This window comes from Hemitrygon akajei, chromosome 10, assembly GCF_048418815.1.
Source record: "Hemitrygon akajei chromosome 10, sHemAka1.3, whole genome shotgun sequence".
NCBI lineage: Eukaryota > Metazoa > Chordata > Chondrichthyes > Myliobatiformes > Dasyatidae > Hemitrygon > Hemitrygon akajei.
In genome coordinates this window covers 139,706,111-139,733,576 of record NC_133133.1, presented here as the reverse complement: position 1 = coordinate 139,733,576, position 27,466 = coordinate 139,706,111, and the positions used below count along the sequence as shown (strand labels likewise).

Sequence of the window (27,466 nt, the reverse complement as noted above, 5' to 3'; positions counted from 1 at the left end):
GCTCCATTGGAATTTATTTAATTAGCTAATCTGTATTCAGAGCTTCAGTGTTTAGGTTCAATTTTTATTTCAAATGAATCTTTCCTTTGACTTCAGCCATTTTACATATCTTCTATGTGGATACCTTGACAAAATAGAAAACTTAAGTGAATTTAACTTGTAACAGCAAAATGCTGAGGTCAATCATTTACATAAAATAAGCCATTCATGTTACAATTACCCATGCTCATTTGTGCTTAAGTGCTTTTGTATCTCCTATTCACTGATGAATAATAACAGAATAATATTTCAGAACATCTCCTTTATTAAACATTCAAATTAGCATCAACAGGAAATAATCGGTCCACATTTGTTCTGGCAATCTTTCCCCCTCCCCCACTTTCCCTCACTTTCTTGTATCAAAATTACTTAGTCAGTCAAAAAGTCCTATCTGTGAACCATTTTGTGCCTCTGCTTATAGATACACTATGGTCCAGTGAAAAGATTTATGATTAAGCAATCTGCACATTGTCCTTTCTGGACAACTTTATCTACAAGGTGCTAAAAGCTCCAGTATTGATTAACATTCAAACTATAATCTGTAAGTACATCAAAATTATAGCTAACCGCATCCCCTGTAACCTTTTGTGTAAATTCAATTTAGTTAACATAAAGATAGAGAATTAAGTTCCAGTACACTTAATCAGTCTGGGGAACTGATAAAGCTTGGCCTTTGGGATCATCAAAGCGATCATTGGTTGTCAAGTGCATGATCATGTGTATGCCATAGGTTAGAATGTACAAAAGAATCAGCGATGTCACCAGGGCCATCCAAATTGCATTAGTAAAGAATGAAGTGCAGTCACTTGCATAAGCAAATATATTGTTCTTCACATTGAAACCCTGAATCTGTTGAGGCAAGAAAAGAGAAAAAGTACAATTAATCAAGACTAAACCAAGTATATGAAGGAGTTACTTTTGGTTTGAACAGAGCATTACAACAATGCCTGTGTCTTTTATAAATGGGTTTGGAATCTTAATTCAAGCGATAAAGCATAAAATAAATTTCTAGGTGAGACATTTATCTTATATTGCACACTCAAGTCCGATGACATGTCAACAATTGACATTGTCAACAACAGACCTACCCAGGACTGCATAAAGTGCACAAATCAGTGCAAGCATTACAATAAATAATAAACAAGACAATAGGGCAGTAAGGTGACTGTCCAGGCTCTGGATATTGAGGAGTCTGATAGCTTGCGGGAAGAAACTGTTACATAGTCTGGTTGTGAGAGCCCGAATGCTCGAATGGTTGTATTGAGAGCATCCTGAGCAGCTGCATCACTGCCTGGTACGGAAATTGCACCATCTCGGATCGCAAGACCCTGTAGCGGATAGTGAGGTCAGCTGAGAAGATCATGACAAGGACCAATCAATGTCATTAATATGCCATTCACTTTAGACAGAAACAATTTGTGCTATCTTTGCTATTGGTGTCTGTGCCATAATTAAGATGTTTACATACCAATGCCAAATGTGATTACCGTTTTGCTTGTGCTGACCAATGTTAATTAAGGAAAGTAACAATTGTGAGCTGGTCCATCACAGACTTAGTTGAAATGATCCTCTTTTGATTTTGATATTTTGATATTAGCTTTGATTCAGTGGATGTCATATAATAGTGGGTTCAAATGTTATTCTAGAGACACAAGCACACAATTAAGGCCAACATCTCATTATTGGGAGTACAATTTACTGTGGCTCTACTGCTGTGCCAAATGATGTAAAAGTCTCTTTTGGTACTATTCCAATACACATTTGCCAAACAAGATCACAAAGAAACACAACACCTAGCTTTTCACATCATGCTACTAGTGGGAGCAACTCTGAATAATTGACTGATGTATTTTCCAACATTACAATGCTAATTACTTTTCATTAGGTACCTGTGAAACGCTTTGAGACATCCTGGGTTATTAATCAAGTTAAATTATGAAGAGGTACTTCAACTTTTCTCAATCTGAAGAAGCTAACCGCAGACAGATGCCTGCAAGGTATGCAGCTTAGTCATGTATTAGAGTAATCTTTCTTCCATTCATGCTCCACAGTGGAAGTGTAATGACAGCTTCTGTTCATATTATTGTGAAAACATCAGTAAAACATTAAGAGGTACATGATTTCATCTTTCGTTGAAGCTGAATTATAGACCCATCATGTAGGACAATTTCTTCACAGTTTCATAAGGAAACAAAGGTACTGAATGCTGAACTCCAGTCTGTTTAGTTACTGGTAGAAAAATAACCTGATCTCAACTGCTTTCTTATTTTAGATAAAATCAAAACATGAAAAATGTAAAACATAGAAGCAGAAGTAGACCATTCACCTCCATGCTCTGCTCTGCCTACCTTAACCACTGTGTCACTTTCTACCAGCAATCTCCTATCCTTTGATCTACTTGGTATCAAAAAGCCTATATATCTTTTATGAACATGCTCAGCAACTTGAGGCTGACATCTCAGCATTAGAGGTGACATTAGAAATGCTGTCACCCTATTGTTCTCCGAAGAGGTGTCAAATATTCTTTGACACAACTCCATGATAGAATTTCAGAGATTTACTGTCTTCTGGATGAAGTAATTTCTTTTCTATATTTTTGTCCTGAATAATCTGCATCTGCTCTATCATTTTTATTGGGAAATTTGTACACTTCATTGAGATCACCCCAGCAGAGTATAGGGCTAGTCTGCTTAATCTTTGCTCATGCAACAAACTCACCATCCCAGGGATTTACCTAGTGAAGCCTTGCTACATTTCCGCTATGACACTCCTCCTTCCTCCAGTAGGAGATACAGTAGAAACATAGGGGGTGGAGCTTAGGAGACAATGGCGCCCAACAGCGACTCCTTTGCTTGCATCTTCAGAAACAGCTCTATTTCTATCTTTTAATATCCCTATTTTTCCCTTTCGGGGTTCTTTTGAAGACCCTGACCTGGAGTTACATGCTGACTTAGGTTCTTTGCGAGAATGGGATCTGCTCTCAGGGTCTCATGACTGTTTGTTATTCAATATACCAAAGACGCGGTCTGGAAGATTAGCGCGCCTTTGGAATTTTGGGATTTCATGGCTCTGGAGGCAGGCAGACTCGAGGTCGGTGTTTCTGCAGGAAATCGGTGTGTCATGGGAGATGAAAGATCGAAAACAGCAAGTTGGCTGCAGACACGAGGAAATCCGCAGAAGCTGGAAATTCAAACAACACACACAAAATGCTGGTGGAACGCAGCAGGCCAGGCAGCATCTATAAGGAGAAGCACTGTCGACGTTTCAGGCCAAGACCCTTCGTCAGGACTAACCGAAAGGAAAGATAGTAAGAGATTTGAAAGTAGTGGGGGGAGGGGGAAATGCGAGGTGGGATGAAGCTAAGAGCTGGAAAGGTGATTGGCGAAAGTGATACAGAGCTGGAGAAGGGAAAGGATCATGGGACGGGAGGCCTCGGGAGAAAGAAGGTAGGGGGGGAAGCACCAGAGGGAGTTGGAGAACAGGCAAACAACTAAATATGTCAGGGATGGGGTAAGAAGGGGAGGGGGGGCATTAACAGAAGTTAGAGAAGTCAATGTTCATGCCATCAGGTTGGAGGCTACTCAGCCGGTATATAAGGTATTGTTCCTCCAACCTGAGTTTGGATTCATTTTGACAGTAGAGGAATCCAAAATGAATCCAAACTCAGTTTTGGTATTGAGAGCCCGTGGTAATTACCGGGTGAGCAAGTAGTCTTTGGGGTACTGCAAGCCTATGTCTTTATTGATGCTTTGCTACACGCTTGAATGCTCGGTGGGGGGCACTGATGCTTTTTTTTGCTGGTAGAGGAGGGGGAATCGTTGCTTTGCTGCTGCTTATGCATGGGAGGGGGGAGCTGGAGGGGGGCTTTGGGGTTCTAACATTTAACTGTCATTCATTCTTTGGGGCACTTTCTGTTTTTGAGGATGGTTGTGAAGAAGAAGAATTTCAGGATGTATATTGTATACATTTCTCTGACATTAAATGTACCTTTGAAACCTTTGAATATGCCAGATGTGGTCTGTTCTAGATCTCATATAATTGGAACAAAATGTCCATATTCTAGTACTTAAATCCTTTGGAATTAAGTTCAACATACTTGTAATGTTCATTACTACTGCATCTACATGTTCATTTTTGGTGGTTTGAGTGCAAGAAACACAGGTCTCTTTGAGCTCTAACATCTTTCAATCTCACACAACCCAAAAATACTGCTTCTTTCTAGCCATTCCACTTTCAGGAGGGTGAACTCATGGAAAGCATCCAGCCCAAAAGGTGTACCCAACTGAGTTTTAAAGACTTGTACTGATCAACGGACTGAAGTGTTCACCGATATCTTTAACCTCTCGCTTCAGCGGTCTGAGGTACCCAACTGCTTCAAACAGACTGCAATTATACAGGGGCCTAAGAAGAACCTGGTAATCTGCCTTAATGACTATTGTCTAGTAGCACTTACATTCACTGTGATGAAGTGCTTTGAGAGGTTAGTGATAAAAAAAAATAACAATCCTGCATGAAAAGTGAATTGGCTGCACTCTAATTTGCCTACCATCACAACAGGTCAAGAGCAAAATCCACTTCATTGGCTTGTCACTCAGTCCTAGAATATCTGTACAGAGATGATGCAAGAGGATGCTCTTCATTGTCTACAGCTCTGCATTCAGTCCTGTCATCACCTCAGAACAAATCACAAGCTTCAAGTACTAGGCCTCAATTCCTACTAGTGTAACTGGATCCTCATTTCCTCACTTGCAGACCCCAGTCATTTTGGATTGGCAACAACAGCTCCTCCGTATCGCCCTCAGTACAGATGTACCACAAGGCCATGTGCCTAGCCCCATGCTTAACTTGCATTGTACTTATGACTGCGAAGCTAAGCACAGTTCCAATGCATATTTACATTTGCTGACTGCACTACTGCCTATTGGCCGAATCTAGAGTGGTAATGAATCAGCATATAGGAGGGAGATTGAAAACCTGGCTGAGTGGTTCCACTACAACCTCTCACTCAGGATCAACAACACCATGGAGATTATTATGGACTTTAGGGGGAGGAAACCGAAGGTTCATAAACCAGTCCTCATTGGGGGATCAGAGGTGGAGAGGGTCAACAAATTTAAATTCCTTGGTGTTATCATTTAAAAAGATCTGCCCTGGGTTCAGCACATAATTGTCATTATGAAGAGAGCAGAGAAGCACCTCTACTTTCTTAGAAGTTTGCAAAGATTCAGCATGCCGTCTAAAACTCTGCCAAACCTCCAGAGATGTGTGATAGAGAATGTATTGACCGGTTGCATCATGGTCTCTTATAGAAACACCAATGCCCTTGTATGAAAAAGCCCACAAAAAAGTAATGGATACAGCCCAGTCCATCACAGTTAAGGCCCTAACCACCACTGTGCACATCTACACAGAGCATTATTACAGGAAAGCCTCATAGATCATCAATGAGCACACCATCCAGGCCATGGTCTCTTCTCGCTGCCATCAGGATGAAGATAAAGGAACCTCAGGACATGCACCACCAGGTTCTGGAACAGTTATTACCCCTCAACCATCAGAGTGAAGATATCCCCTCTAAACCAGAGGAGATAACTTCACTCAGCTTCACTCGCCCCCATCGCTGAACTGGACTCACTTTCAAGGACTCTCCATCACATGTTCTCAAAGTGTATTGCTTATTTATTATTATTATTATTTCTTTTCTCTTTCTTTTTTGCACATGCACAATTTTAATTTTTCACATTAATTGTTGTCCACTTTGTTGGGTGTGGTCTTCCATTGATTCTATGGTATTTCTTGTATTTACTGTGATTGCTTGCAAGAAAATGAATCTCAGGGTTGTATATGTTAATATATAAGTACTGCACTTTGTTAATCAATTTACTTTTAACTTTGGAAAGTGGAAGACCTCTTATTTTCTGTATTCCCAATAGGTCTTTTTGCATACTCCACACCGTCCACAATGCCACCTGATGCTGTATCATCAGCATATGTGGATAGTTTACACTGATTCCCTCAATCAGAAACTTGATATAGACTGAACAGCAGGAGTCCCAGCACCAATCTTTGCTGGACCCTTATAATCACAAGTTTCTGAGTCTCAGCCTGGAAAGGGTCTTGAATTTGTGGAAAACATCATGTGTGGTCCCAGTATCCAAGAGAGGCCAACCGAAAGTCTTGAATAACTACTGTCCAGTGACCCTGACCTCACACATCATGAAGACCCTAGAGAGGCTGGTCCTGGCTCACTTCCAACCCCTGGTCAGATCAGCACTCAATCCCCTGCAGTTTGACGATGCTGTCATCTACCTGCTGAACAGAGCCTACTCCCAATTGGATAAGTAGGACAGAACTGTGAGGATCATGTTTTTTGATTTCTCAAGTGCCCTCATTGATGGGGGACTTTGTCAGACTGTGCAAGCTGAATCACCTACAGCTCAACATCAGTAAAACAAAGTTGATGGTGATGGACTATAGGAAGACTAAGCCTGCATTACTCCCTGTTACTATTGATGGTGAGGATGTGGATATGGTGAGGACTGACAAGTGTGCACCTGGGTGTGCATCTGCATGACAGACTTGAGTGGAGCACCAACACAGAGGCTGTGTACAATAAGGGCCAGAGTCGCCTCCACTTCCTGAGGAGTCTGGAGTATGGAGGCCTCTCCTTCACATGTTCTACCAGTCTGTTGTCACCAGTACAATCTTCTTCATGGTAGTGTGCTGGGGCAATGGCATCAACATGGACTAGATTGGCTGGCTCTGTTATAGGATTCAAACTGGACGCTCTGGAGGCTGTGGTAGAACAAAGGGCTTTATGGTAAATCCTGGCAATTCTGGACAATGTTTTTCACCCTCTGCATGCCACCTTGGCTGAACAGAGAAGCACTTTCAGTAATAGACTGAGACAAATGTGCAGCTCCAAAGAGCGCTATATGAGGTCATTCTTACCCTTGACCATTAGGCTCTATAATGAGTGAACCTATAGCCTGGGAAGTGATGGTCCCCTCCTGTTAGACTGATTGAGGTAACATTTTTTATTCTTTCTCACTTCTCTTCTAATATTTGTATATCTGTGCACTTGTACTGGTACTGTGACACTGTAATTTCCTTTGGGATCAATGAAATATCAACCTATCTATTAATTTTTCAATCACAAAATTATTTTAATGATGCTTATTTCTTTCTGCTCAGATTATCTTTCAAGGAAACTTGTAGTTATAGATCACTCAATACTGGGCATGTGGTATAAAGGATTTATCTTTACCTCCAGTTACAAATGACAGTGTGAATTAAACATGGTGTTCACTGATGAGATTTGTCTACCAGGTGCCATTTTGTTGCTGGTCACATGCACTGAACTGTGAACATTAACAGAACAAAAGTACATTTCTATTTTTGTGAAATCCATCCCAAGTTTAAACATAGCAGATGGGTCAAGAATCATGATTGCCATTCCATTGCCATGAAGGGCAATGTTTTCACTACTGGGTGAGTCTTGAACAATGGGACATTGCTAAAGATATTAAAAACAGAGGAGCACATTTTTTTTCTTACAGAGGGAAGTAAGTCTCTAGAATTCTCATCCTCTGAGGTGGTGGAGGCCATATCAATAGATATTTTAAACAGTGAAATGGATAAGTTGTGGGTTATAGGAATTGGCTGTTACAAATGTGCCACAACTCTGAGGGGCCGAAGGATACAAAGAGCCCCCTCCTTTCCGAGAATCGCAAGATCGCTATTAATTCGGGTCTGAGACCCAGGAAATGAGAGAGAGACGTCCAGAATACACAGGTTTGGAATGTGTCCTGACATCAGAAAGGCGGAACCATTGATAACGGCCATTGTCTCTTGGAGACGGAATTGTGTATTGAGTACTGTACTATTCATTGAAGCCCTCAGGGAATGACCAGAGTGGGCTGGTTGAGGGATTGCATCATCCCAACCTGATTGACATCGGAGACCCCGTGAGTAAGGATAAAAGAGGGTCTGGGGAGCAACCCCTTTAGACACACCAGGAGAAACATATGAGACCGGTGGAGGCTTGTGTGTGTGTCCATCCTTGCCCGGATGACGTCCTCCATGGAACGGCCTCGCTAAAGGACGAATATGGATCAAGAGCAGATAAAGGAAAGCTGGCAAGTTTCTATTCTCAAAACCTCTCTCTCTCCAACAATTGAAAACCCAGCGGTCCCCAAAGGCTGAAGCCTGTATGAACTGCATGAACTGAGTGACTTTTATATTTCCATCGACAATACATTATCCCCTAGACAACGATAGAGCTATTTCTTATTGATTATTATTATACCCACACTTTTAGATTTAGTATTGACGACGTATATTATCTGTATGTTTGCATTGATATTATTTTTGTGTATTTTTATCAATAAATACTGTTAAAAATAGTACCATCAGACTTCAACGGACCTCTCTATCTTTGCTGGTAAGTGACCCAGTTACGGGGTTCATAACATGGCACAAAAGAGGATTTCAATCTGATTGATTGACTTGAGGGGCCTGGTAACCTACTCCTACTCTTATTTATTGTGTCCTTCCTGATATCCTGAAGGCCCATTCATTTAAACAAAAGTACGATTGCCTTCGCCTGATGGCTAGGTTTTGCTTCCTAAATAAACCTGTGTACAACTCAGCTAAAAATATATTTTTTTCTTCAATGATACTTAACAGGAAATAAAGACAAATTAAACCAAAGAAAAAGAGTCAAAAGGTAGACATTAACAAACTAAAATTCCATCACTATGCTTTAAAATAGCATGTTTGACAAGCAGAAATGTCAAATCTGTAGCCATTGGTATAACAAGGATATAAATTTAATTGTTATGATTGTAGATCATAAAGATCTTATTTTCTTCTGAAAATGGATGTAGATTTTACAACTATTCCATTTCTAGTATATATCACCAAATCAACAATAAGACTTGCTAACAATAATCAAGGTCATACAAATTTTTATTTAATACTACCAATTTACCTGAAATTCAGAAATAGTGATAGTCCAGGCTTGGGCAGTCTTGTTAGCTGGAATAAATTCTACACCATTAAGCCCACTAGTTCCTACCAACTGACAGTGGAAGGAATACTCCTGTGGTGCTGAGATGCTGGACACATTAAATCTTCCAACATCTACTTCATCTTGCACAATTTCAACAAAATCTAAAGTGAACCAGTGCCGAGCAGATCCAGTGTAGAAAGTGTTCCTCATGAGAAACCTTTGAAGGAAAGCAAAATCAGTAACTCATGTTTGCAAAAGGTTTCTTGGTAAATTATTATAAGCTCAAAGCAAGTCATATTGATTAACTTCATAAGAAAAATATGTGGTGATTAATTCAGATTCAGAATTGATAGATGATAATCTCTTGGAATATTTAACTAGAGTAAACAAAGGTAAACCAATTCTTTAGAGCATATATGTCAAACTCAAGGAATTATCTTTGGCCCGTGAGATAATATCTAATTACTATTAAAGCTGGCCCCAGTAATCGAAGCGCCTATGGCGTATGATATGGCTAATGCTGAGTTTATTCAGGTACCAGGTTTTCAGGGTTTTTAGTGTTTATTCGGCAGTCTTGCTCGGCAGTCTTCTTCATAAGAAACGGAATTTGTAAAGTGAAACACTTTGTAGTTATAGCAGAGACTGAGACACATCAGAGCAGGCTGAAAAAACGGAGGCAACGAAAGCTGCGTTCGCACACGTCCGACTGATCCGGCCCGCATGAAGCTGCATTTTGCTCAATCCGGCCCGTGACCTAAAATGAGTTTGACACCCCTGCTTTAGAGTGAAAGATGGTGATCAGAGAGTACAGGTTTAATGTGATTGGATGCAATGCAAGGGGGCCGTACAGCTTACTAAGTCTCTTCCAGATTTATTGAAGAGCAGTCCAGTTTATTGAACTAAAAGAACATCTAAGACATTTTGGCCACACACACAAAATGCTGGAGGAACTCAGTAGGCCAGGCAGCATCTATGGAAAAGAGTACAGTCAACATTTTGGGTCAAGACCTTTCATCAGAACCGGAGAAAAAAGATGAGGAGTCAGAATAAGAAGGTGGAGGTGGGGAGGGGAAGAAGAAACACAAGGAGATAGGAGTGAAACAAAGAACTGGGAAGTTGATTGGTGAAAGAGATACAGGGCTGGAGAAGGCTTTCCAGCTCTTTATTTCACCCCTCTCCTGGTTTCACCTATCACCTTATGTTTTTTCTCCCCGCCCCTCACCTTCTTACTCTGGCTCCTCATCTTTTTTTTCAGGGTTCAATTCCACCGCTGTCTGTAAAGAGTTTGTATGTTCACCTCATGTGCACATGGGTTTTCTCCAAGAACACCAATTTCCTCCTACATTCCAAAGACGTATCGGTTAGAAGATTAATTGGTCACACCTGTGTAATTGGGTTGTGTGGGCTTGTTGGTCAGGAGGGGCCTGGTACCATATATATCTCTAAATAAATAATGACTTACCTGATTTCTAGAGTCTTAATATTAATTTTTAAATTTTGTTGGAGTGAATAATTGAGTGATAACCTAATGAAAAAAATATAAAAGATGTGAACAAAACATATTTATTAAAAGTGTAGAACAGAATTTAACATATTAGGCAGAATAGTAAAATAGTTAATTATTGTTCATATAATCACTTTATATTGGCCTTATGAAACACACACAAATATCACATGACAATTGGAGAATTTGAACAAAGTTCATTAAATAGAACTAGAATTAAGAGCTAGTATATATACAGATTTTGTTAAAATAAACATTCTAGTTGACTGCAAACACGAGGAAATCTGCAGATGCTGGAAATTCAAGCAACACACATTCTGGGGGAACGTTATCTCATTTTTTAACTGCATTGCATTTGTGGTTTCTAAATGACAATAAACTGAATCTGAATCTGAAAATGCTGGTGGAACGCAGCAGGCCTGGCCTGCTGCGTTCCACCAGCATTTTGTGTGTGATTCTAGTTGACTGATGTTCTTTTGGAAAAAGAAATCCAGCATCTGCCCATTGACTTAATACGTGGATAATCTATCCACTTGTTAAAAAAACCCTGCATCCATCAGATTATCAGACTACCTGAGAACACAAGAAGCAGCAGCTGAATCTAGTCTGCCATTCAGTTAGATCATTGCTTCTCTGATCCTGACCTTTGGACTCCTGACTGCTTCCCAAAACCCTGGAGACCACAGCTCTGTCTATCTTAGCCTTGAATTAATTCAACACACATTTGAAGAATTTATAAGATTCTGGACCCTAAGAAATAAAATTGCTTCTCAAGTCTATTTAAAATGGGTGAACATTTATTCTTTTTAATTATTCTTTTACAGGTCCTGGATGCCGTTGACAAGGATTGCATTGCCTTTGAGGAGGTGGTGTTGAGCTGCCTGCTTGAACCATCACAGTTATTATGAAAGAATTCCGATTATGCTGTTAGAAGGAGAATTTGAGGATTTAGACTATATGACTATAAAGAACCAATGAGATATTTCCAAATGAAGACTTTCAAATGATAGTTTTCATATATGCCCGCTGTGCTCATTCTCTTCAGCAGTATAATTTCAGATTTGAATGGTAATGTTGGAGTAGCTTTCTGCAATGAATTTTGAAGCTGGTACACAATACTGCCACTCTGCAGCAGTGGGGGAAGCAATGAATGTTTTGGGTCCCAATCAGATGACAATCAAATGAGCTGCATGGTACTAAGCTTCAAGAGAGTTGTGCTAAACTCATCCAGACAAGCAGAGGGCATTTCATCAGACTTGTGTAGACAGTAGAAACACCTTAAGGTGTTTTGAGATGAGTAACTTGCCACAGGACACCTAATCTCTAACTTGCTCTGTTATCCATGGGATTTTCATTACTTTGACCGTTTCAGTATCTGGTCATAGTGGCCCCCAGGATTTTGATGACGGGAGATTGAGCAAGATAAATTCCTTTCAATCACCTAGATTCTTTACAAGAAAACATGATCTCGTAATCTTCAATGCTTCTTTAACATTACTTTCAAGAAACACTAACAATTATAGGCCCATCCCATTCAGGATTATTGATCTGAAGGGCCTGTATTAGAGGCTAAACTTGCCGGTAAAGATTACTTTGGTCATGCAATAGAAAGCATCATATCAAAGTCAGTAAAAGTCATAAAGGCAGATCATAACAAAATCAGACTAGATAGAAGCATTATATTACAAAGTAATATGAATAAATCAAGTTCATCAACAAAAGTTGCTTCAAATTTGGCAATTGTGAAGTCACTGGATTGAACTGTACTTTTTAAATGATGAAAATCTTAAAATGCAAACAACTGGAGACCACATGTATGATCCATTAATTATCAAAAAGTTAATGGAATTCTGACCTCTAGATCAAAAGAGAAAATGAGTAGAAATTATGCTGAATCCAAGCAAAATCTTTGTTAGACTACATCTCTATGCACCATACTTTAGAAAAGATATGCCATATCGGCTTTTAAGATGGCGTGCATAGGTTCTGAATAATAGAGGTCTAAAGTTTAAATTGGAAGGATATTTAATACAAACTAAGGCTTCATTCTGTAGAACTCAGAAAATTAGAAAGCAATTTTATCAAACTTTTCAAAGGAAACATATTATAGATTAAAAAAACAAATATACTACCTGGTGGTGTAATTTTTGAAAATAAATCTGAGCTTTTTAAGAGTGTTCAGGTAACAAAGTAAGAACATTTAGAAATCTCTGTGTCAACTATTAATTTTAGATCTCTGATTGTTTTTTTTCAACCAAAAGAACATTACATCAATTTTTAACAGAAATTGGGTTATATATCATTTACCATTTCCATGAAGAGTAGAATAGGTTTAAGGAATTAAGTGGCTCATAGTTTCTGAACATCTTACGTTCAGAATCAACCATCACACATTGAATCTCAATCCTTATGAACTGTTCCCTTGTGTATGATGTATACAATGTAGATAGCATGTATTAGCCCAGCACATAATACCTGCTTAATATGCCCATTACAGCACAGAAAGTTCAGGGCTCCAGTACATATTTTTCACATTAAGTGGAACGTGAACCTGTTGCTCATCTCCCCCACAGGTTCCAGAAGTGCACCATCCATGTCTAGATAAATAATCACTACACCTCATCTAATAGTTATCATCACTATTTGATAACATAACCCCTATGATTAATTTAGAGAAACTAAGCTTTGGCATTCTCTTAAGATCACAACAGAAACATCTCACTTACAGAACAGCCATCAAACCTTGAGACTTTAGTATATAGGAGAAAAATATGAATCAACAAACCTACAATTTTACAATGACCCTGGTTAAAATAAACATCAGAGAGTTTAGAGTTGAAACGACAAGGTATCTAAACCATATATAACCTATCACTTTTATTAAAGAAAACAATTTGGCATAAGAGAGCTGATTTAGCTTTAGTACTGCAATTTCTTCCACTTACGTGGCATTGGTGGTTGAACATATAGAATTCCCGGTGTTCACTGAACGGGAAATAAAGGTTTCATTGGTGAGATCAATTAACGTTCCATTGACCTTTAGCTGCAGACTGGTAGCATAAAAGAGAATGCAGGTGTCTGTGCCATTTGTCACATTCAGTGGTGGGTAGGAAACAGAACTATCTGTATCCATGGCTTTCAATCGCCGTCCAGTATGAATCATTCTCTCAGTATGGCTACTAATAACCTGAAAGGTTGAAAGGAGAATGTTAGACAAAGCAGATAAAGACAAGCACAATTTGTTAATGCAACCCATGACTAATTCATTGATATTCCAAAATTGTGCAAGTAATCCTGAAATAAAGTAAACCCTACATGGTCCACGTGCTTGATTCCGAAACATTAATAAAACATCATTTATTGTAATTACCTTAATGTAGCCAATTTAAGACAGTCTTAGAGCAATACAAGGCATTTTATTTTGATCCCAGTTATGGTGTTAAGCATTCAGTGTAAATGCTTCACTACCAGGAGGAACAAATGAGGTTAATATCTATAGTGCATTAGTGTCTGCTTTGGGGATGGAGGTGGCACTATTTTCCCTGTGGCAAAGTTAAATCAGTTGATGGCCTTGCAACTGCAGCTAAGACAGTACATGACAGTTGCACAGAAACCCAAGGGAGGCAACTCCATCGACATCATCTGTGCCAGCCCCTAACAATGGCATGGTCAAGAGTGGCAATATTTGTAACATATCTTGATTTTCAAGAGGCCATAATAAGCTATTCAATAAGGGTGAGCCATATTCTGGGTAACAAGTTCACCATAAGATCAAGAACAGGGATTGGAAATGGTTCCTCAAACAACTAGTCTGAGTAATTCCAACAAATATACACAGTGACCAATATTCTTCATTGCTTTGCTTACGTGAATATTTGGATTCTGGTGTTGAAAAGTAAGATTTATAAACTTGCAAATGATACCAGAGCAGCAGGATATAGTTAAAACAGAGGGAAGACCACAACCAAGGAAATATCTTTAGCTGATGATCTGAGACTTCATCCCTGCAATGAAGACCATATACAGTGCACAGTGCCTATAAAAAGTATTGACCCCCCTTGGAAGTTTTCATGTTTTATTGTTTTATAACATTGAGTCACAATGGATTTAATTTGGCTTTTTTAATACTGATCAATAGAAAAATAACTCCATGTCAAAGTGAAAACAGATCTCTACAAATTGATCTAAATTAATTACATATATAAAAGACAAAATAATTGATAGCTTAAGTATTCACCTCCCTATAATATGACACACAAAATCATCACTGGTGCAGCCAATTGGTTTTAGAAGTCATATAATTAGTCAAATGGAGATCTGTTTTTGGAGACCTGTGTGCAGTCAAAGTGTTTCTCTTGATTGTAGTAAAAATACACCTGGATCTGGAAGGTCCAGCTGCTAGTGAGTCAATATCTTGACAAAAAACTACACCATGAAGACAAACAAACAATCCAAGCAACTCTGCGAAAAGTTTATTGAAAAGCACTAGTCAAGAGAAGGATACAAGAAAATTTCCAAGTCACTGAGTATCCCTTGCAGTACAGTTAAGTCAATCATCAAGAAACGGAAAGAATATGGCACAGCTACAAATCTGACTAGAACAGGCCTTACTCAAAACACTGAGTAACTGTGAAGGAAGGTCACCAAGAGACCTATGACAATTCTGGAGGAGTTAAAAGCTTCAGTGGCTGAGGTGGGAGAAACAACTGTTACCCAGGTGCTTCACAAGTCACAGCTTTATGGGAGAACGGCAAATAGAAAGTCACTGTTGAAAAAAACTCACATGAAATCTTGGCTAGAATTTGCCAGAAGGCATGTGGGAGACTTTGAAGTCAGCTGGAAGAAAGTTCTATGATCTAATAAAACCAAAATTGAGCTTTCTGGCATCAGGCTAAATGCTACATTTGGCGTAAACTGAACACCACACATCATCAAAAACACACCATGAAACATGGTGGTGGCTACATTATGCTGTGGGGATGCTTCACTGCAGCAGGCTCTGGAAGGCTTGTGAAGGTGGAGAGTAAAATGAATGCAACAAAATACAGGGAAATCCTGGAGGAAAACATGATGCAGTCTGAAAGAGAACTGCATCTTGGGAGAAGATTTGTTTTCCCATTACTACATTATCCAGCGACCAAAAAGCCCTTCCACATGAAACCCTTACATTTCTTCCAGTCTGGTGCAGTGTGCACAGTGTTCGCTAGAGAAATAAAATGCAAAGTGATTGTTTTGTTGAGTGCCTGTATTTAGTCTGCATGGGTGACTCTGAGCTTTCTGCTACCTGCCATTTTTAACTCTTGTTACGAACCCCGTAACTGGGTCACTTACCAGCAAAGATAGAGAGGTCCGTTGAAGTCTGATGGTACTGTTTTTAACAGTATTTATTGATAAAATACACAAAAATAATATCAATGCAAACATACAGATAATATACGTCATCAATACTAAATCTAAAAGCGCGGGTATAATAATAATCAATAAGAAATAGCTCTATCGTTGTCTAAGGGATAATGTATTGTCCGATGGAAATATAAAAGTCACTTTAGTTCATTCAAGCTGTAGGCTGCAGCCTTTGGTTGGAGTCAAGAGAGAGAGTTAAACTTGCCCATTCCTTTTATGAGGTCAATCCTTCGAAATGGCATCGGTGGTGATCTCTTCCTTAGCTAAGCTGCCTTCCGTGGTAGGACCCCAATCCTGGGGCAATGGGAAAGGACACACGTAGGCCCTCCACTGGCTATTGCTATTAAACGCTGTCACGGAACTCCTAGCGTTTCTCCTGGTGCGTGTGTCTAAGGGGCTGTTCCCACAGGCCCTCTTTTATCCCCACTCACGGGGTCTCAGATGTTAATCAGGGTGGAATGATGCCATCCCCCCCAACCAGCCCACTTTGCCCGAGAGCTTCCACGAAGCACAGTATTTTATTACACAATTCCGTCTCCAAGAGACAATGGCCGTTTCCCGTAGCTTTGTATCGCTGCGGGGCTAAACATTCCAAATGTCTCTCTCTCATTTCCTGGGTCTCCGGACCTGAATTAATAGCGATCTTGCGATTCTCAAAAAGGAGGGGGCTACAGGCGTAACACTCTCCATCCAACTCTGGCCTATTATTGGCCTCTAGCCTTCTACACAGTTTTAATGAAGCCCACATATACTTGAGGAATATCACATCATCTGACTGGGAGTGCTGCTATTTCCATACTCTACAACTTCAAGTAACTTCTTTTCCCTATTTGTATCATATCTGGCCAGTACTGCAACAGGTCTTCCATTTGTAATGAGTCCTGGTGAAGGTCTCCACCCAAAACGTCGACTGTACACTTTTCCATAAATGTCTCCTGGGATCCTCCAGCATTTTGTGTGTGTTGCTTGGATTTCCAGCATCTGCATATTCTCTTTTGTTTGTGATTGGTCTTCCATCTGAAACATTGGCTCAGTGGTTTTCTCTCCATTGGCAATACCTGTCCTTCTGGGAATTTCCTGCTTCTCTGCACTTCATAACTTTCATTATCCTTTGTTTATCTTCCCTTTATCTCTAACCTCCTTATTTGAGCTCTCACACTTATGCCTTCCATGACACCTTATCCCCATGGTAACCCTTTTCAAAGATAGTTCCTTCGTCTTATCCAGCCCTTCCTCACCCTCACTGCTACAGAAACCTATTTTTTCTCTTTTCCCCACTTCCGTCAAAATAACAACAACCAGAAACATCAAATCCAACTCCCGTTATTGCCTTACCAGCTGAGTTTCTAACATGTAATGTTTTAAATTCATTTATGATAATTTGTCTGCCAGTTTTAATGTTTGATTAAGATAAATGACCAACTTCAAATTCTCTTTGTAATAAGAAATCCTGTCTGCATTAAATTCTGTCAAAATATTTTAACATATTCATTCTCGTCTTTAGTTCATAAGAAACACATTTGATGTAACAGCAGAATTACTAACTGCAGTCAAAATACTTTACAAGAAAGTGTTACTTCAGCTAACGGTTAACCTAGGTTTAAATAACATTAACCAAGAGTTTAGTTGTTTGATACAGAAGGAAAACAGATGTTAGAAACTTAGCCAAGAAGAGTTGCCAGACTCTGAAACTACTAGATTTTCAAATTCAGTAGCAGGAATTAGGTTGAGATGGTGAATAGGAAATGGTCACCAACAGTGCCAACAGATTTCAGAGAACTGTAAAAGCCTGTTATATAATCATCAAAATGCTTCACAGAGACAACAGAAAAACGTAATGACTCCACAAAGATCTGGGATTGCTACAAAGCAGATCTACAATATTAAGAGGGTGCTGTGAAATGAAACTGATGGACTGATGAACAGTGGGTGGGCTTCAATGTAGATAAATGCAAAATAATACAAAGTAAGGAAGTACATTTTAAATCTATTCAGAATGAACAGACTATTACCATCAAGCCCTTTGAGTCAGAACTGGTCATTTACTGGCATTTTTCAGTCATCGTAAAGTTATTATTTAGCAAGCCCATTTGCATATCTTCAAAGGCATTAATTGAAAGTCAAACTGTACTGTCCTATATAGCTCATTGACAAGATCAAACTTTTAGATTATTATATGCCAATTGTGCACCTCATCATTAAAAGATCCTTAACATATTGGACACTTCATATAGCAGTGGCAAGTGTATTTATAATGTGTAGGCTTTGAAAAAAAGCTCATAATATTGTAGTGTTTGTACTTTAGAACAAATTTTGTGAGCCACATTGCCCCAGCTTCTTAAAATACAAACATGTTTGAATATCATCATTTTTAACAGGTAACTTAATACACTGGGAAAGCTTAAAGAAACAAAAACAACATTAACAATTTTAAAAGCCACTTTGTAAAAAAAAATGGATACCAATGGAGTGGGAATGAATAATTCACGTCAATCACTTTTAATGCTAGAACATTTCCAGCATTTATTGTATTTGTTATTCAAAAATTATAAAACATTAATTTCTGTTGCAAGGATAAAATGGAAATTTAACAACTAGTGCCAAATAGATAAATTCCTTTATCAATTGAATGAATATTTTGTGCAAACATTAGTAATAGTTGCAAGTTCCACCAAGGGTGACATAATACTGTGTAGAACAGTGCTACTTTACTGGATGAGTGTTTCTAGTAATTTCTGTTTAGATTTTTGACATTAACATATTCTTTCTGGTTGTCTTTGGCAGAAAGTTCTGTTTTACCATGTCAACTCTTCATAGTTTCAATTTCTTTTCTTGTCTTTGATGAGGTGCTGACAAAGCTCACTTCCACAGCCCCATCTTTTTCCTTCACAATATCTCAGATTGAAACTAATTCCACTTGGATTCAAACTGAAATTCAACCCTTCACATTTTAGATGCATTTACAGGCATATTTGAACTACCAAATATTTCTCAAACCATTCTGTGATCCATGCAGAGTTTCATGTCCCGTCATATGCATACTCCTACCTTCTTTTTGACTCCCTCTATTTAAGGGCTGTCCTATTTTGCAGAGGTACTTCATCTTCAATCACATTAGATATTTGAATAAAAACTTCCTTCCCTTTTTCAGACTTCAAACATTGCAAGTTTCAGCAGTTCCTCAATTCAAATTACACTCTTCACAACTTTCCTCCACTTTACTTGCCTCCAGCATTATTTGTCCTCAAATTTCCATCCTTTGCTGTATTTTTCATTATTGCTGTCAATCCTCCCTTCTCTGATCCTAGCCTAAACAACTAGTGTTTAAAACAGACCTTAGTTTCACCCCACTACAGCATTGCCTTAATGAATTCCAAGATATGATACTGACCTTTTCTTCACCTTTGCCTTCATCTCTATTTCTTTGGCCTTGGATCCTCACCCCACATTGTGGAACTTATATCTAGTCACTGCTAATTACCAGAGGGTATAGATTGTCTCAATTTTACCACTACCCCCTCTCATTCAAATCTACTACTCCCTGAACTTGCAGCATTTTACACAGTAAAGACTAACCCCAATGCTATCTTCAGATCTACTGTCAAGAGTGATGCTGTTGTCATTTGTCAAACTGACCTCCAGCTCACAAAAGCTGACTATCTCCTCTCAGATACCTTTTCATATCACCCTCTGAATCTTGATCCTCACACTGACCTCACCTTCTCAGGAGATCTTCCCTCTACAGCTGTTAGCCTCACAGTACTCCAATTCCACTATCATACTTTTACCTTCTCCCCAAGCATGATTATCCTGACAGGCTCATTATTTCACACATTCTCATCCCACAGATCTTATTTCTTCCTACTCTGTATCTATTATTTCTCTCTCAGTCCAGTCTCTTTACACTTTCATGCATAACACCTCTAATGTACTTTGTCATTTGGCCATTTTCATTTTCCAGGCCCCAAACTGGAACATTCTCACCATAGATGGCGTGAGCAGCTTTAAGAACCTTTAAAAGAAACCAAGATGTGGGTTGTGAATATTTGGAATTCTATACTTAAAAGGGTAGTGGAGGCTAAATAACTATATATTATTCAGGACAAACATTGATAGAGTTCTATATATTTAGAAATCAAGGAATATAGGAAAACTACAAGAGAATACTGTTGAAGAAAAAAGGTAGGCAAGGTCTTATTGAATGGCAGAACAAACAGTAGATGAATTTCTGATGCATTCATTTTTAATGTTGTGGTTACTTTTCCATAAAGAATAATTAGTATGTGTAAAGGCTGCTCTGTTAAGCAGTGGAGTCAATATCTTGGAGTCATAAGAGAAAGCTAGCCATTGTTATGAAGCTTTTGTAATCTTCTTCTAGGTCTAAAGTAATCAAAGGTGGATTGAATAACTTCTGTTATTCTTAAAAACAGGAATACAGGTCATTTTATTATTGATGCTGTTGGTTTGCCACCAATTAGTCACTTGTTTCAATGTCACTTTGCTGTGATTCTTAAACAGGTTACCAGGGAATATTATGTTTACAAGGAAAACAAGCAAGTAACACTGTTTAATAAGGCAATAATAACATTTGCCATTGGATAAAATTTGAAAATGGACTGTAAGAAAAAAAATCATGTAATAAAGAGCATATAAACTACATATAGCCAAATGGTCAGATGCAAGACGTGGCATAAGAAGAACACAGAATCTGGGTTTACGGTAATTTTATCACTCACCACAGAAGGTCTTAAAGCTGTGTAAATGCCAGAAAATTGAAGTCCTTTCTTTTTCAGAGTATTAATTGTCATCCCAATTACTCTATCTAGATTGAAATAATATGAGGGTCAAAACATGCACATTTTAAGAAACATCAGCTGATCACAGCACATTCAAAATACATTTGGCTCAGCAACATGAGGGAAATAAATTCTGGTTTGGTTGTTGAATGAATATGCACTCAAAGGAGATTTACTATTATTTTAACTGGATGATTGAATGTTAGCACAGGCCCAAGATGAATTTTGAACTTGAGAAATAGCTTATTAAAATATGCTATGTTGCACTAGAAGCCTTATATTAGTATATTTATATAATTTTTTAATGGTTTTGTTAAGTATTGTTCAGATTTTTTTAATGACCATAATGTAATAAGAATTGTTCTCTTTATTCACTGTACTCTTACAAAACAATCTCTTCTTTCATGTGAAGAAACATTGAACTTTTGTTACCAGACCCTAGGGATTAATTGAAAAACTGCCATTGGGACACAAGAGTTGAGCAATGTAAGTGTTTGATATGTGATTTTAGTTTTTATTATCCTAGGGGAGGTGCAATTTATGAGTAGGAAGATGGCAGATCAATGTGGATGACTTGCTTAAATTCCTAGTATTACTCAAATTCCTTTGCAGAATGCAAATCAAGAGGAAGCAAACACTCAGCTCTTCAATCACTCTGGAAGACACATAATCTACAAAAGGTGTATTGCAAGGTGGCAGAGGTCTGTACAGTACACGGGGGGAGAGAGTTGTTGATGGCCAGCATTATCTCAGTGGAATGAAGAGCCTGTTTCTGTACATTGGCTCAGTGGGATGAAGAGCTTGTTTCCATACACTGACTCAGTGGGATGAAGAGCCTGTTTCCATACACTGACTCAGTGGGATGAAGAGCCTGTTTCCATACACTGACTCAGTGGGATGAAGAGTTTGTTTCCATACACTGACTCAGTGGGATGAAGATCCTGTTTCCGTACACTGACTCAGTGGGATGAAGACCCTGTTTCCATACACTGGCTCAGTGGGATGAAGAGCTTGTTTCCATACACTGACTCAGTGGGATGAAGATCCTGTTTCCATACACTGACTTAGTGGGATGAAGAGCCTGTTTCCATACACTGACTCAGTGGGATGAAGAGCCTGTTTCCATACACTGACTCAGTGGGATGAAGAGTTTGTTTCCATACACTGACTCAGTGGGATGAAGAGCTTGTTTCCGTACACTGACTCAGTGGGATGAAGAGTCTGTTTCCATACACTGACTCAGTGGGATGAACAGCCTGTTTCCATACACTGACTCAGTGGGATGAAGAGCTTGTTTCCATACACTGACTCAGTGGAATGAAGATCCTGTTTCCATACACTGACTCAGTGGGATGAAGAGCCTGTTTCCATACACTGACTCAGTGGGATGAAGAGCCTGTTTCCATACACTGACTCAGTGGGATGAAGAGCCTGTTTCCATACACTGACTCAGTGGGATGAAGAGTTTGTTTCCATACACTGACTCAGTGGGATGAAGATCCTGTTTCTGTACACTGACTCAGTGGGATGAAGAGCCTGTTTCCATACACTGACTCAGTGGGATGAAGAGCCTGTTTCCATACACTGACTCAGTGGGATGAAGAGCCTGTTTCCATACACTGACTCAGTGGGATGAAGAGCCTGTTTCCATACACTGACTCAGTGGAATGAAGAGCCTGTTTCCATACACTGACTCAGTGGGATGAAGAGCCTGTTTCCATACACTGACTCAGTGGAATGAAGATCCTGTTTCCATACACTGACTCAGTGGGATGAAGAGTTTGTTTCCATACACTGACTCAGTGGGATGAAGAGTTTGTTTCCATACACTGACTCAGTGGGATGAAGAGCTTGTTTCCATGCCCTGTCTCTCAGACTCTGCAACCCTATCACTTCAACTGAAAATGCAAAGAAAAACGTAACTCAATATTAACCAGTGGCAACCAGTTGAAACCAGTGGGTGCTCTGATCTTTCTTACAATATCCATATTAGAGCAAAACACATTCCAAAGGCAACAAGTGGAACAATAATATCTATTTTCTGGTTATTTATAAACATAAGATACAATCAGATAATTTAATCTTTGGCAGAAAATAGTTTACTCATTTAACTCCAGAGTAAAGATGTTAATAACTTTTTCCATTGTGGACAAAGAGTTATGTCAGTAAGTAATTAACCTTTAAATAATTTGTACTGCTTTAAACACATTTCAGTACTTACTTCTTTCCATTAGAAAGAACTGAGTAACACAGCAAATTTTACCACAGTCTATATTAAAATTGACAAGTTTTAGAAAATATACTGTACAACTTCATTTCTATCCAAAACCTTCTGGGTCAATTTTATTATAGCTCACCGTATCTTTGACCGAAACATTAACACCTAATGATTGATTTTCTAAATCATCTGCATGCAAGTCAGAGCAATCAGCCTTCACCCTGCCTTGTGTAGCTGGATCCTGGACGTCCTGTCAGATCGCCGGCAGGTGGTAAGAGCGGGCTCCCTCACCTCTGCCCATCTAACCTTCAACATGTACCCCTCAGAGCAGTGTCCTAAGCCTCCTCCTTTATTCTCTGAATACCCATGACCGTGTTGCCATTCACAGCTCCAAGCTGCTCATTAAATTTTCTGACAATACTACACTGATTGGTCTAATTTCAAATAATAATGAGACAGCCTACAAAGAAGTCATCACCTTGACATGGTGATATCAGGAAAACAATCTCTCCCTCATTGTCGTAAAAACAAAGGATCTGGTTGTGGACTACAGGATGAATGGATACAGGCTAACCCCTATTGCCATCAATGCATCTGGGGTTTAATGGGTTAACAGCTTCAAGTTCCTCGGCATACACATCACCGAGGATCTCTCATGGTCTATATATACCAGCTGTGTGGTGAAAGAAGCACAACAGCGCCTCTTTCACCTCAGACTGTTGAAGAAGTTTGGTATGGACCCCCAAATCCTAAGAACTTTCTACAGGGGCACAATTGAGAGCATCCTGACTGGCTGCATCACTGCCTGATATGGGAACTGTACTTCCATCAATCACAACACTCTGCAGAGACAGCCCAGCACATCAGTAGATGTGAACTTCCCACTATTCAGGACATTTACAAAGACAGGTGTGTAAAAAGAACCCAAAGGGTCATTGGGGACCCAAGTCACCCCAACCACAAACTGTTCCAGCTGCTATCATCCGGGAAGTGGTACCACAGCATAAAAGCCAGGACCAACAGGCCTCAATTTTTCTTCACAAATAATTCCTATTTAAGCATGCAGTATGGAAAAACATGATTGCACATAATCCAATTTCTAGTCCAATCCATTCCACTTAACATCAAAATACACAATATTTATAGTGTCCAGTTGAATTTTGACCTATCAAACCTACTAGATCAGCAATAGCAAAATGCTTAGTCTTAGCCAAGAGAAAGTAACAAAATCATTGCTAGTCTTACCGTTGTTGGTTAGACTCTGTGCTGTTTTCAAGTTATTCACCCTATTCATTAAGACAGAGAAAATCATTTTTGACACATGTATAGTACAACAATAATCATAAAAGATCTAATAAGTATCAATCATTGAGTTACACTTTTTTGTTATATTTTTAAAGCAATAACTAATTTTTAAAATCAAACCACGGAAACTGTACATATCAAATTACCTCATTTTGTTATTAGTCATTGGGGATCATAGTGAAGAATTCATTCAAGTGTGCTACAAGATGAACTTACAAAGAGTTTTTGAGATCCCTATGCTCTTTCCAACAATAGAATCATGAAAAATAATTTTATTATGAAGTTCCCCATTCCTTTTTTTCTTTTCACCTAAATAAAATTGCATTTTTGAAAAATCTTCTTGGAAATCCTTATGGTCCGTCAGAATTATGATTTTCTGTGGAGGTAGATCATCATTTGGAAATATATCTTATAAAAAAATCATGAAGGAACTTTTTACACTTTCTCCCCAAAGCAAAAGAAGTGAGTTTTGCCATGAGTTGCAAAATAAATAAATTTTTCTTTTGAGTGGTATAAATATTTTTCTCATGTCATTTTGGATACTCCATTGAACTGATGACTTATTATTGTAAATGACACCTGTAACTTAATAACAAAGGCAAATAATTCAGTTGATTATAAAAAGAGAATGCATTGATATATCATATAGAAGCATATAAATTTATGTTCTTTTAATGAGAAAAAAAAGTTTGGAGTTCGATGTATTTCCATCTATCATTTCAAGCAGGTTGCATTTTGCAGATCCCACCAAACCAGTCTGTAAATTCCTGGCACACATCAAGACTATTTGTAAATCCCATTTTCTCCATTGCCAATATAATTATCTCATTAACAGAAACAGTAGATCTTGTATTAAAATACATCTATTAATTATTATTATCTATTAATTTTATATACACATACAGGTCAATTATATATATTAATGGTTTTCACAGCCTTCCTCTAGTGAGGCGACCAGAACTCAGCACAGTACTCCAAGTGGGGTCTACAACATTACCATAGAAAGCGTGCAAAGGAGATTTACAAGGATGTTGCCTGGATTGGGGAGCATGCCTGATACGAATAGGTTGAGTGAACTCAGCCTTTTTTCCTTGGAATGATGGTGGATGAGAGGTGACCCGATAGAGGTGTATAAGATGATTGTGTGGATAGTCAGAGGCTTTTTCCCAGGTCTGGAATGGCTAGCATGAGAGGGCACAGTTTTAAGGTGCTTGAAAGTAGAAACAGGGGAGATGTCAGGGGTAAGTTTTTTACGCAAAGAGTGGTGAGTGCATGGAATGGGTTGCCGACGACAGTGGTGGAGGCGGATACGATAGGGTCTTTTAAGAGACTCCTAGACAGGTACTTAGAGCTCAGAAAATAGAGGGCTAGGTAACCTTAGGTAATTTCTAAAATAAGGACATGTTCGGCACAGCTTTGTGGGCCAAAGGGCCTATATTGTGCCATATGTTTTCTATGTTTCTATATTAATATATCTATTAATTACATTTGTATGAACTTATATGACACATTTTTAAAGTAAGCATTTCAAATACAGACACAGGGCTCAAATGAAATGTAATGGATGTGGAAATGACATTTTTTATGATTCTAACAAAAGAACTGTTTATATTTGCATTTTCAGAACTTTAAAAAAATTAATAGTTTATATTAGAAAGATTCTAGTATTATTCCAGATCAGAGGAAGATTCTGAATAAAATCTTTATTTACTATAATACTAGTGCACAATTAACATTAATATCGGTTATGATTATACTTGTAACGGTCCTTCTTAGAGATATATATATTTGCTTAATATGTTTTGATGCGAAACTAGTATTAATAAAGAAACTGTTCATCCATTTAATTTGTTAAATAATGATGAGAAACATTCTAGTCAATGTGCTGACTGGAGATTATACAATTAACACAAAATCAATTGCATTTAAAGGAATGTGACTAAATTGCAGAATGTGGATGAAGAAAGGAAAATATATGATTTATGGGCTGTTCAAAGTAGCCCAGAAAAGCCCGGCAGGTTATCACATGGGTATAGCAGCAAATTGTAATCATTGAGAGAAATCTGCACAGTAGGCCCACATTAGTCTTACCATGCAGGATGAAAGCCCAAAGGCAGCAGCATCTATACTGTAACTTCAAATAAAAAAGCACCAGCAAAGAAGAAGCCTATCAACTTGAAATGTGGAAAAGAAAATTCATTTCTGATGTAGGGTCAATGATGGTGCATGGTAGCAAAGCTTGAAAATTGTATATTTTTCAATTTTAGATATATATTGTGAGTATTTTAGGACAGACATTGACAACTAAGAGATTATGTTGCCTTTAGTCCATCTGATCTGGTCTAGGTAGATAAGTCATTGGACCAGATGGACTATACCACTGGGTTCTGAAAGAGGTTGTGGACGTATTAGTAATGATCTTTCAAAAATCACTGGATTCACATGCTTCAGAAGACTGGAAAATTGCAAATGTCACTCCACTCTTCATGAAGGGAGGGAAGCAGAAGAAAGAAAATTATAGGCCTGTTAGCTTGACCTCAGAGGTTGGAAAGGTACTGTAGTTGATTGTTAATTAAGGATAAGGTTTCAGGGGACTTAGAGACACATGGCAAAATAGGCCAAAGTCAGCATGGTTTCCTGAAGGTAAAATCTTGCCTGAAAAATCTGTTGTAATTCTTTGAAGAAATAAAAAGCATGATCAACAAAGGGGAATTGGTAAATGTTTTGTACTTTGATTTTCAGAAGACATTTAACAAAGTGCCGCACATGAGACTACTTAACAAGATAAAAGCTCATGGTATTATAGGAAAGATATTAGCATGGTTAGAGCTTAGGTTGATTGGCAGGAGGCAGAGAGCTTTTGCTGATTGGCGGCCAGTGACTAGTGGTGTTCCACAGGGGTTAGTATTGGGATAGCTTCTTTTTACATTATATGTCAATGATTTGGATGAAGGAGTTGATGGCTCTGTGGCCAAGTTTGTAGACAATATGAAGATAGGTAGATGGCCAGGTACTATTGAGGAAGCAGGAAGGCTGCAGAAGAATTTAGACAGATTAGCAGGATGGACAAGAAGAGGCAGATGGAATACAGTGCCAGGAAGTGTATGCTCATGCACGCTGGTAGGAAAGGAATAAAAGCATAGACTATTGTCTAAACAGGGAGAATATTCAGAAATCCAAGGTGCAGA

At 38.6% G+C, this 27,466-nt stretch overlaps 1 protein-coding gene across 1 annotated transcript in view; it reads right to left on the bottom strand.

The window, feature by feature from the left end:
- Nucleotides 1–286: 286 nt before the first annotated feature.
- LOC140734726 (V-type proton ATPase subunit S1-like) overlaps nt 287–27,466 on the bottom strand; it is a 56,758-nt gene continuing 29,578 nt past the window's right edge. The window contains exons 5-10 of the mRNA XM_073059117.1: nt 24,219–24,259; nt 20,696–20,781; nt 13,502–13,743; nt 10,515–10,577; nt 9,032–9,269; nt 287–888 (exon numbers count right to left, since the gene is read on the bottom strand). Of these exons, the coding sequence (XP_072915218.1) occupies nt 679–888; nt 9,032–9,269; nt 10,515–10,577; nt 13,502–13,743; nt 20,696–20,781; nt 24,219–24,259 (880 nt within the window). The 3' untranslated portion in view covers nt 287–678. The remainder of the gene's footprint in view (nt 889–9,031; nt 9,270–10,514; nt 10,578–13,501; nt 13,744–20,695; nt 20,782–24,218; nt 24,260–27,466) is intronic.